We start from the raw sequence: 12839 nt of genomic DNA, 5'->3' as shown, positions 1-12839 counted from the left end.
TGCTTCTGGAGGAGGCTGAGCAGGTGCATCTGGAGGAGCTTGAGTAGGTGCTTGTTCAGTGGGCTTTGTCTTAGCAGCAGCTGCAGCTGCAGCTGCATCAGCAATAGCTTGAGCAACATCAGCTGCTTTTTTTTTTTTGGACAACCCCTCTTTGTGTGCCCCTTTTGTAGACAGTATTTGTAGGTAAACGGTTTTAGTTGTCTCTTTAGAGTCCCAGTTACCTTAGACTTCTTGCTTCCCTCATTACCCTCATCTGCATCCTTTCTCCTTTTCTTTGTTACTGGTCTTGGCTTCTTCTTTTTCTTTGGAGCTTGTGGTCTATTCTGGTCAGATTTTTCCCAAAGAGATTGTCCAGGCAATGGATTTATGTAATGTGCATAGGTGTCTCTATATGCGTCCATGGTGAGCCACTTATGACAAAAATCTTCAGGCCTCTTATTCACCCTTGCGAGGGCTGCACACGCATGCACACAGGGCATTCCTTCCTTTTTTTTTCTCCGCAGATTTAAAATTAAAATAACAGTTGAAGATCATAGTGGGGAGGGTATTTTCCTTCTCTTTGATCCTGAGGCATCTTATTTGCTTAAGAAATCATGTGCTGACTTGTTTACCGAGGTTCAAAGAGATGCAAGTGTATGTTCTTAGTTTTCTTTTGTGTATTGTTCACTTTATGGGATGTGATATGTGTTATTTAAACTCTGTATTTCTTATGTATTATTTTCAAAATAGCTTGTATGTGGGGATACTTATCCTCCCATATTCCAAGGGCTCATTGGAAAGAAGTTACTGCTGAAGGTTGATACCAAAAGTGTGCCACATGATACATTTTATGGCACTTTCTGAGTTAGGAGAATATGTGATGATCCCACCATTATTTCCATGTTTGAGCTTCCCGATTATGATGCTGATGATGAGTCTACTCCAAAAAAGGTTAGATATACATATAATTATTTTTACATTGTGTAAATTCATGTTTTGTTCCTTTTTTTATTGTGTTGTGGTAAATTTTTCTTACGGTCTTATGTATTTTTAAACTTTTGTGGCATATGAATAGGAGCCTGATTTACACATATCTGTTCCCTGTGGAGAAGGGGATATTGGTATTAAGAAGGAGTCATCAAAGACTTTTATCAAAAGTGAGAAAGTTGCTGGTGAGTCTTCTGGGATTTTATCTAAATCCCCAGTTCTTATAGATTTTCTGGCTGGAAAACAGTCTGCTGTTTTCGGAGGGACTGAGTTTGCTTCCTTAATTAATGGTGAACATGGAAAAGATGAGAAAACACCCAGCAATGATACTGTTAGTGATGATCTTTCTGCTGAACTGGATATATTGCTTAGCTCACCAGAAAAAGAAACTCAAGTGCTGTTATATAATATTTTTTTCCTCCTTCCTATGTGTGTTGTTTCTAAATGGATTTTGCATTTCTTGAGTGACTTTCATAGCTTTTGTTAATTTCTTTGTGATAGGAGGTGTTGTCCCACGTTATTGATGCATCTTCCCAATATGGAGAAGCCTATTCATAAAAATCATGTTGTCACCTCCAAGGGCAAGAGGAATCTAAATCCCCAATTTGAAGAGGCGGCTGCTGATGCAGATGGGCGTGGGTTCAAGATTGCCAAGGTTAATAGAGTTTGATTTAAGGTATGGAATTGAGCTGCTGTGTCTAGGTGTAGGTAGTTTATATAGTATATCTCCAAGTGTTTAAGAAGGCTTGTGATTCCAAATACATCGAAATGTAATTATGCTGGTTGGATGGTATTTTGATTTGACCTTTTTGGATTGTGTCCAACAAATAGGATTGTCATATATAGGGGTTTTCTTTTTGTGTTGGCTCGGGTCATCTGCCAACTAGGTCTATTCTCAACTCCTTTTGTAATAGTGACTTTGCTAGGGATTGGACACATTTTTAATATTGTACCCTCTTTAGGTTACATACTAGGATATGTAGTCATATGTTGGGATCCTCCTTATCATAGGAGAGATGGCCATATGTAATTGTGTATATCACTATCAGTATTTTAATGAAATGCGGCAGTTCTTATTTTTATTTCTTTATTATTGTACAACTTTATCTTTTCATGTCAATTAGTTATTGGTGTTGATTATAATACTTTATTTTTTTTTATGTTCTGCGTTATCAAAGGTGTGCATGGTTATATAAGTTCTTTGTTGGTGTGTTTCACAAGTTCTCTTCACAGCCACCTCCCCTTTTTTTTTTTTACCTCTTGCTTATAGGAACTTAACAATGTGGATGTCTTTTGGGCAATGAATTAGGGGTAGTTCTTGCGATTTATGTTTCAACCTCTTGTTTTCTTTAGTACAAGTAACAAAAATGTCTCATAATTCTGTTCGTGCTAGAGAATATAGGCGAAATTCTTTGAAAAGAAAGCGAACACAAAGTCACCATCGAAATGCAAGAGGTCAGTATTGAATTGACCTTCGTGATATTTTTAGTGTTTTATGTTCCATTTTTCAGTGATTTCATGTTTATGGGAGTCTTTTGTAATTTATTTTCGTTTTTTAATGTTTTTGAGGTCCTCGATTCCTCGATGCTTACTCTCTCTTTGAATGATTATATGTATAATTTTTATTGCTCTACCTATATTTTTTTAGTTAATCTTTGTGTTTCTAAAAATTTATCTGTTTATTTTATATGTTTTCAATGTTTCTGTTTATTTTTATTTTTTAGAAAATTTAGTTGAGGTGTCTCAGAATGTTAATCAGAGTTCAAATCTTATCTTGTCAGGTATAATAATATCTTTAAGTATTTTATCCCTATCCAATTTTATTTTTGTTAAATTATATTTTAAGTTCTTTGGATTTATATCTAATAATAGATTGATTTGTTAATTTATTATTATTTTTTTACACTGTTATAAAATTTTTTATGGAATCATTTAGATCAGTATATAGGTTTAATTTATATTGTTGTTTCAAACATACACAAGTACTAGAGGTTAATAAATTGTTTAATTAGTGTTTATTCTTGTCTTGGACAATATGAAAAGTTTTTTCGTTATGTGATTGGATTCACGTAATTAGTTAATTAATTAACTTTTCTAGCTAAATAATAGACGATTGGTATTTCTTGAAACTTTCTTAATTTGATGTCATAATCAATAGTTGTATATTAAAGAAAAGTTTAATTATTCTTTCGGTTCCTCTAATTTTTTGAAATCTTCTATTAGTTCCATATAAATATTTTTTCTTTTAGTTCTGCCTGTGAATTTTTTTTTTAGTTTTTTCAATTATGCCTCTATTGATAGTGATTAGGTCAATTGTATAATGAGATGTTTACAACAAAGAATATGGTGCATGGATTCAATTAAAAGAAAAAGGAAGCCTTTGCAGTCAATTAAGAAAAAAAATTTGTGCAATGACTCAGTTAAAGTTAAAAAAAAATATACGCACTTGGTTAAAAATTTTACAGGATTCTATGGACCAATAGAGTCATTAAAGTCTAAAAAAATACAAAATGATTCTAATAGTGATTTAGCATATTTAATTGTAACCTAGACAATTAGTATGAGTGATTAAAATAATGAAACAAAGTCTATTCTAACGTTAAAAAAAATCAAACTGTTCTTGAATGTGCATTAAGCTTTATTTATATTTAGTTATTTAATAAATCAATGTTAATTCAAATTGGTTTTCGTAGTTTATTACATTTTTAATGTTCAATTTGCACGCTGATTATTAAATAATTAATTGATTTCTTATTTCATCATTAATTTTTTTTATGTTTGGTTGTCAAATATATATTTACATAAATTTGTGTTATTTTAAATTAAAATGGATGATATAGACCAATCAAAAATATATGATCCTTCGATAAATTCATTCAGTTAAGTTGGTTCTCTTATTGATCATCCTCTGTTCTTGCAAAGTGAGATACAAGGTACGCTCTCTTTCTTAAATCATCTATTATTCAAGAATAGTAAAATAGAAATCTTATTTACTTAATTTTAAAAGATTCCATTGTGCTTCTGTGATGAGATATTATTCAGGCAGTATAAAATAGAAGTAGTGTTTTGTGATATATTTTTTTGACAAAATTTAAATGAGTCAAGTATTTGTTATATATTATATCTGTAAGCTAATAGTTTATTCATTTTATGTTGAATCTATTTGATGCCATCTAATTGAGATAAAAAAATTTTTATTGTTATGCATGTTTTTTTCCGCTTTATCTTTACCAGGTTGTCTTGATGTTGGTGATCCTAACTATGAATGTTCAATCTGTGGGGCGTGTTTCTAGTTATCAGAACGTGTTGAAAGAGACTCTACAGTTAATCGTTCTATTTTTACTGTTTGTTGCTCAAAAGGAAAAATTCATTTACCTTATCTCCGAAAGCCCCCAGATCTGCTATATAATTTGATTAACGGACATGATAGCAAGAGTTTTTATTTCCAAAAAAATATTCGATCTTATAATAGTATGTTTGCCTTCACGTCTCTTGGTGGTAAGGTTCTGGATTCAGTGAATGATGGGAGTGGTCCACCGCAGTTTATAATAACTGGTCAAAATTATCATCGGATTGGAAGTTTGCTCCCGGATCCTGGTCAGAAGTCTAAATTTGCTCAATTATATATATACGACAGTCAGCATGAGATAATGCATAAGTAGGAAATCTTTCGGTATGTGTGTTTGAAGTTTTGTTGTTAAGTTTTTTTATTTTATTTCCCTGATGTTTTAATGTTATTTGCATTGAAAAATAGGTTTATATCTGTCATTGCATAGTTATATTGTGTTTTATTCCCGTTATAATGTGTTATTAATCATTTCTGACTAATAATGATGTATTAAAACATATGATAATTGTATTCTGTGTGGTTTTTATATATATTTTTGTGGTTAATGTATATTTGTTTTAGGCAAACATCTGAGATAGATAAAGAATTGATAATTGAGTTGTTGCAAATGATCGATACTCATAATGTGATAGCACAGTTATTTCGAAGAGTCAGAGAATTCTATCAGTGTCATCCATCCGAGATCTTCTCTTTGAAGTTGTATTCGCATAGGAAGGTTGATCGAAGAACTTACAATACTTCCTCTTGTGACGAAGTTGCTGCTCTGATTGTTGGAGATTTTGATTCGTTGGATCATGGTCATGACATTATTGTTCGATCTACTACTGGTCAGTTGCAACGTATCTATAAAACTCATGCTCTGTATTGGCCTTTACAGTATCCGTTGTTGTTTCCATATGGCGAGGATGGTTACCAGTTGAATATTCCTTATCGAGGTCAACAGGAGGGATATGTCCCTGGAAGGAGAACAAGGGTTTCTCTCAGGGAATTCATATGTTTTCGTCTGCAGATTAGGGAGCAAGAAGATGGAATTATTCACAAGTGTAGGCGATTATTTCAACAATTTGTTGTTGACTGTTTCACCATGATTGAGTCCCAGAGGTTGTATGAGATTAGAATGAAGCAAAGTGCAATTAGAGGAGAAGTGCTTCAAGGAATAGAAGAGGCTATGCGTCGTGGTGATGACGAAGCTTCTTCAATTGGGACACGAGTAGGGGTGTTCGCGGTGCGGTTTGGTTCGGTTTTGAAGGAAAAAGTCATCCGATCCGAACACTTAATTTATGTGCGGTGCGGTTTGGATTGGATGAACATTTTTTGAAAATCCGATCCGATCCGATCCGATTACAAGCGGTTTGGATCGGTTTGAATCCGCGGTTTTTTAAATACAAAATAATAACTTAATTTATAAAGTTATATAACCTGTCCAATAATCCATTATAATAATAAAACACAATTCAACGGAATAATAAAACAAAAATTCCATAAAACATTATAAACTAACATGTCCAATTGTCCAACAATCCAACATATTCAACAAGTCTTGATAAAATAATAATTCTTCAACATCAAAATAACTAAACAAGTCTCAACAACACAAAATTAAATAATATAGAAAAGTCTTAATAAAAACATAACATAAAAAACTCCAAACTGAAAGCTGAAACACTGATCACTAATCAGATTCATCACCAGAGCCTTCTTCATCTATTAGTAAATCTTAAAACAACAGAACAAAACAAAATAAACAAAACCAAGTAAAAATATACCTTGAGGCTTGAACAGTTTAACACAGATTAACAAGTAAAATTTAAAATTAAACAAAATCTTAAAATAACAGAACAAAACAAACTAAATAAAAGCAAGTAAAAATCTACCTTCAACAATGAACAATTTAACATAGTTTAACACAGATTAACAAGTAAAAATTAAATTTAAACAAAATCCTAAAACAACAGAACAAAACAAAATAAATAAAACTAAGTAAAAATATACCTTGAAGAAGAGCAGCAGTGGCGCCACCGAGGGGAGAAGGCGGCAGCGGCGTCACCGCGGAGAGGAGCCGCCAGCGGCGTCACTGAGAAGAGGAGGCGACGAAGGGCATTACTCAAAAGAAGAGCGACGGACGACGCGGCGTGTATCAGTGGGAGTGACTGAGAGTGAGTGATGCTGTGAATCTGTGATAGTGAGAGTGAGTGATGTTGTGATGTTGTGTAAGGAACTAAGGATGAAGAACGAAGACTAAGGACTAAGGAGCGAGAGAGAGCACTGAGCAGAAAGGGTTTCTTACTTTCTTTCTTTAGTTTAGGGTTTCAAATGGGAATCGGCGCTGCACTACTGCACTAGTGTGCTAGTGATACGGTAGGTATTATTATTATTATTATTATTATTATTATTATTATTATTATTATTATTATTATTATTATTTGTAATATATGCGGTTCGGTTCGGTTCGGTTCGGTTATGTAGAGTGGAACCGCAAACCGAACCGAACCGCAATAAAACCGATCCAAAATCCAAAAAATATCCAAAATAGAGCGGTTTAATTCAGTTTTCGGTTTGGATCGGTCCGGTTTCGCGGTTTTTTTTGGACTGGTTTGGATCTGAACACCCCTAGACACGAGTCATCTTGCCTTCTTCTTTCACTGGTGGTAGACGTTATATGTTTAATCATTGTCAGGATGTGATGGAAATCTGTAAACATTTTGGCTATCCAGATTTATTCCTTACTATTACGTGTAATCCAAATTGGCCTGAATTTCAGCGATTCACAGAGCGAGAGCGAATTCCCATCGCTGATCGTCCTGATATCTCTTGTCGTGTCTTTCATGCTAAGTTGAAATGCCTTCTAAGCGATCTCAAGGAAGGTGTGTTTTTTGGTCCACTTAGTGCAAGTATGTTATTTCTCGCTTGGCATTTCAATTTTTGTCTGTTGTCCTCGGACATGTAGTTGTCTGGCTTCTTAATGATGTTTTTATATTTTTTAGGTATGTATACTATTGAGTTTCAAAAAAGAGGTCTACCACATGCACACATGTTACTATGGCTTAACGGGGAAAGCAACTTACAAAGTTTTGAAATTGTTGATGAGTTCATCTGTGCCGAGCTACCCAATCCCCTCAAATTTCCAGCTCTTTATAATGTCGTCACCAAGTACATGATCTATGGTCCCTGTGGTCGACTTAGACCGAGTTCTCCTTGCATGAAAGATGGTAAGTGCTCAAAATTTTATCCGAAAAGATTCGTTGACCAAATGAGATTTGATGAAGATGGCTATCCGATATATAGATGTCGTAATATGGGTGTGACAGTGAAGATCAACGACGTTGATATTGACAACAAATTTGTTGTGCCTTATAATCCACTGCTGCTAATGAAATATCAAGCTCACATAAATCTTGAGTTCTGTAACAAGTCAAACGTCATCAAGTATCTTTTTAAGTATATCAATAAGGATCCGGATCGGGTGACTGCAACTGTTGGAGAAACATATCATGTTAGTGAATCTTCTCAGGTGGTTGATGAGATCAAGCAGTATTACGATTGTCGTTATTTATCACCGTCTGAATCCATGTGGAGAATTTTTGCTTATGATATTCATCATAGATGGCCGTCAGTACAAAGGTTGACTTTTCACTTGCCGAACCAGCAGCATGTTGTATTCGATGATGCTGATATCACTACTCATGTTTATTTGCGCAACAAAGATTTGCTGACGATGTTTACGGGTTGGATGATGGCCAACAGGCGGTTCCCGGATGGGCGGTCTTTAACATATGTTGAATATCCAGGCAAATTTGTCTATTGTTCGAACAGTAGGGAGTGGAAGCCGAAACAGAGGGGATTCTCAATTGGAAGATTGAGTTTTGCTCATCCTTCATCTGGTGAACTTTTCTATATGCGGATGCTTTTGAACGTGCAGTGATGTTGTACCAGTTTTCAAAGTATAAGAACCGTGAATGGTGTTACTTATGATACATTTCAGGAGGCATGTTCTGCCATGGGATTCTTGATAGATGATAAGGAGTATGTTTCTGCTATTAAGGAAGTCGCCGAGGTAGCATCCGCTGTACAGCTAAGGAGGCTTTTTGTGATCTTGTTGCTATCTGGTTCCATGGGAAGGCCTCTGTCAGTTTGGGAACAAACTTGGACTTATTTGTTTGATGATATTCTTTATCGCAGAAGGCATGAGCTGCAATATCCCGGTAAGAATTTTGTTCATGATGAATTTATTATATGACAAGCAGGCACACACGGACACAGACAATGCAGAAATGATATTATCGTGCTAATATTTATTAATTATCGTTAAACGTAGATCTAACGATGAGTCAGGACGAGTTGCAAACATTTTGTTTGTTGGAGATTGAGAAACTATTGCAGAGTAATGGAAAATAATTGAGAAATTATGCTGGCATGCCAATTCCTAATAACTCTTTAGTCTCTCAATTTAGCAACTTGATGCTGTTGCGTGAGTTGCAGTATGATACTGTTTCTTTGATACTATGCTGGTAAGAGAAAAAAAAGAGAATAGGAAGGGTGAAGGGAAGAAAATTCTCACCAGATATTCATCATCAAGGTTTTTTCTGAGAACAATCTTAAAGAAACGGATCATAGTGGAAAGAGAATTCCTATTTTTTTGGAAGTTAGAGGAAACTATAGCTACGATGTTCTTCTTATTCACAGATAAAAGCGGATATCTCTAATAAAAAATAACATATAAAAAAAACAAAATAAAGTTCGCTTTACACGTATTTGATTTTATGCATAATTTATGAAAAAACATTTAATTTAGACAAAAAAATAAAAAAGAATAAAATAAAGTTCCTCTACCTAAATTTTATATTGAGTCTCACTTTTTTTTTATTTTTATCTTTTAAGTAATAGATGATAAAAATCAAAATAAGATTCTATGAATAAGTCTAAATTTCATACATAATTTTTGAGTTCTATAAATTTTAATAAAATATTTTTTAGGTATCATTTTTTACCTATACAGTAACTAAATTAATTTAAAATTAAAACTTACATTAGAAATCATTTTTAAAGTGTTACGGATACGTGGTATGAGTCTGTAGCAAGAAACCATATCATTTTTTTAAGTTTTAATTACTCTGTCGGTCCCTATAATTTCGTGAAATTTTTAATTAGGTCCTTATTTTTTTTTTCCTTTTAATTGAGTCCTTACACTAACTTTTTTTTTTTATTTGGGTTCCTACACTTTTTTTTTTCTTTTATTTGGATCTCGGAACCAATTTTTTTTTTAAATTAGGTCACTCTTAGCAGTAATTAAAAAATTGGTACAGGGACCCAATTAAAAGGAAAAAAAGTATAGGAACCTAATTGAAATTTCACAAAACTATAAGGACCAATAGAGTAATTAAATCTTTTCTTAATCCATTAAACCTATTAAATAAAGGGGTCTTTTTATGCGCTAGATTTTAGACATAATTTCTAAATTTCACATTTAATTTAGATAAAAAAAATTCAAAAAGAACAAAATTAGGTTCTTAGTATGCCCATAGATTTCAGACACAATTTTTGAAAACATTTAATTTAGACAAAAATTAAAAAAATATATTCCTTGTTATGTACCTAAATTTTATTTTGAGTTTCACTTTTTTTCTATTTCTATCTTTAAGTAATAAATAATAAAAATTAAAATAAGATTCTTGGAATGTAACTAAATTTCATACATAATTCTTGATTTTCATAATATTAATGAAATATTTTTTAAGTATCACTTTTAATTAGTAACTAACTCATTTAAAATTAAAATTTACGTTAAAAATCATTTTTGAACTAATACTGATATGTGGTATCAGTAACAAAAAACTATATCATTTTCTTAATTCATTAAACCTATTAAATAAAGAAAGTCTTTCTATGCGCTAGATTACATGCATAATTTCTAAATTTCACATTTAATTTAGACAAAAATAACTTCGAAAAAGAACAAAATAAAGTTCCTAGTATGTGCATACATTTCACGCATAATTTCTGGAAAAGATTTAATTTAAACAAAAAAATTAAAAAAGAACAAAATAAGGTGCCTTATTACGTGCCTAAATTTTATATTGAGTTCCATTTTTTTTTTTTTTTACCTTTTAAGTAATAAATGATAAAAATCAAAATAAAATTCTTTGAATGTGCCTAAATTTTATACATAATTTTTGAGTTCCATAATTTTAATGAAAAGTTTTTCAGGCATCATTTTTTATTTATACAGTAACTAAACTCATTTAAAATTAAAACTTGTAGTAAAAATCATTTTGAAGTGATACTGACATGTGATATCAGGAACGAGAAATCATATCATTTTTTTAATCCATTAAACCTATTAAACAAAAGGGTCTTTTTATGCATTAAATTTTAGACATAATTTTTAAATTTTACATTTAATTTAGACAAAAAAATTATAAAAAAAAACAAAATAAGATTCCTAATATGCACATAGATTTTATGCACAATTTCTAAAAAATATTTAATTTAGACAAACAATTGAAAAAGAATAAAATAACGTTTCCTTGTTATGTGTCCAAATTTTATACTGAGTTTTACTTTTTTTTCTATTTCTATCTTTTAAATAATAAATGATAAAAATCAAAATAAGATTTAATGTGCCAAAATTTTATATATAATTCCTTAAGTTCTATAATTTTAAGGAAATGTTTTTTAGGTATCACTTTTGACTTGTAAATTAACTAAACTCATTTAAAATTAAAACTTGTATTAGAAATTATTTTTAAAGTGATACTGATATGTGGCATCAGTAACAAAAAACTATATCATTTTTAAAATTCATTAAACCTATTAAATAAAGAGAGTTTTTTCATACGCTAGATTTTAGACATAATTTCTAAATTTCACATTTAACTTTGACAAAAAATTTGAAAAAGAACAAAATAAGGTTCCTAATATGCGCATAGATTTCAGGCACAATTTTTTGAAAACATTTAATTTCGACAAATAATTAAAAAAGAATAAAATAAGATTCCTTGTTATGTGTCTAAATTTTATAAAGAGTCCCACTTTTTTTGTATTTCTACTTTTTAATTTATAAATGATAAAAATCAAAATAAATTTTTTTGAATGTGCCTAAATTTCATACATAATTCTTGAGTTCCATAATTTTAATGAAATATTTTTTACATTTCACTTTTGACCTGTACAGTAACTAAACTCATTTAAAATTAAAACTTGCATTGGAAATTATTTTTAAAGTGATACTGACATGTGGTATAAGTAACAGAAACTATATCATTTTCTTAACCTACTAAACCTATTAAATAAAGAGGATCTTTCTATGCGCTAGATTTTAAATATAATTTTTAAATGTTACACTTTAATTAGACCAAAAAATTAAAAAAGAACAAAATAAGGTTCCAAATATGCGCATAGATTTTAGGTACAATTTCTGAAAAATATTTAATTTAGACAAATAATTGAAAAAGAATAAAATAAGATTTCTTGTTATGTGCCTAAATTTTATAATGAGTCTCACTTTTTTTCTATTTCTATTTTTTAATTTATAAATGATAAAAATCTAAATAAGATTTTTTGAATGTGCTTAAATTTCATACATAATTCTTGAGTTCTATAATTTTAATGAAATATTTTTTAGGTTTTACTTTTAACCTGTACGGTAATTAAACTCTTTTAAAATTAAAACTTGCATTACAAATCATTTTTGAAGTGATAATCACATGTGGTATCAGTAACGAAAAACTATATCATTTTCTTAATCCAATAAACCTAATAAATAAAGAAGATCTTTCTATGCTAGATTTTAAACATAATTTTTAAATTTCACACTTAATTTAGACCAAAAAATTGAAAAAGAACAAAACAAGGTTTCTAGTATTCATGCTTTTTAAATTACACACGCTTAATTTTTTTTTTTTTTGAATTGTCGGTCAATTATTTTTCTTGTGCAGTGTTATTTACTTGTTCCAAAGCATGGATGTCTCGCTTTTCAATTTTTTAGTTAGTTCCCAGATTCCCATCATATGACTCATTATTTTTACAATTTCGCTAGGAAACCAATACGGATATAGCCAATAAACATTTTTAAACTGCATTTTATACTCATTAATTGTCATTAATTGATGATTATTTAAATTTTAATTTTTAAAAGATACAAAATTAATGATTATTAATTACATCTTCTTATTCTAATTTACTTTTTACTATTTATCAAGCAAATCCTAATTTCTCTTAAAAAAAAAGTTCAAATTCTAAAAAAAATAAAAATAATAAAATATAAGATAAAGAATCATCTAAATCCTAAGAAAAAAAATACAAAACCCAAAAAAAAAGAATCATCCAAACTCTAAAGAAAAAAACATTAAAAAAATCATCCAAAACTAATAAAAAAATTCTCCAAATCATAAATAAAAAAATAAGGTTCCTAATATGAAAAACATTAAATTTAGACAAATAAGTGAAAAAGAATAAAATAAGATTCTTTGTTATGTACCTAAATTTTATAATGAGTCCCTTTTTTTTTTTTTTTTCTTTTTTCTAT

At 30.5% G+C, this 12839-nt stretch overlaps 1 protein-coding gene across 1 annotated transcript in view; it reads left to right on the top strand.

Annotated features, from left to right (window-relative positions):
- Positions 880-12839, top strand: part of LOC107621388 — a 16729-nt gene continuing 4769 nt past the window's right edge. Inside the window, exons 1-11 of the mRNA XM_021114701.1 lie at positions 880-930; positions 1055-1365; positions 1468-1621; positions 4201-4296; positions 4470-4563; positions 4721-4772; positions 4877-5540; positions 6993-7179; positions 7300-8228; positions 8298-8517; positions 8631-8696. Of these exons, the coding sequence (XP_020970360.1) occupies positions 880-930; positions 1055-1365; positions 1468-1621; positions 4201-4296; positions 4470-4563; positions 4721-4772; positions 4877-5540; positions 6993-7179; positions 7300-8228; positions 8298-8517; positions 8631-8696 (2824 nt within the window). The remainder of the gene's footprint in view (positions 931-1054; positions 1366-1467; positions 1622-4200; positions 4297-4469; positions 4564-4720; positions 4773-4876; positions 5541-6992; positions 7180-7299; positions 8229-8297; positions 8518-8630; positions 8697-12839) is intronic.

This window comes from Arachis ipaensis, chromosome B10, assembly GCF_000816755.2.
Source record: "Arachis ipaensis cultivar K30076 chromosome B10, Araip1.1, whole genome shotgun sequence".
NCBI classification, from domain to species: Eukaryota; Viridiplantae; Streptophyta; class Magnoliopsida; order Fabales; family Fabaceae; genus Arachis; species Arachis ipaensis.
This window is presented reverse-complemented; position numbering and strand designations above follow the sequence as displayed.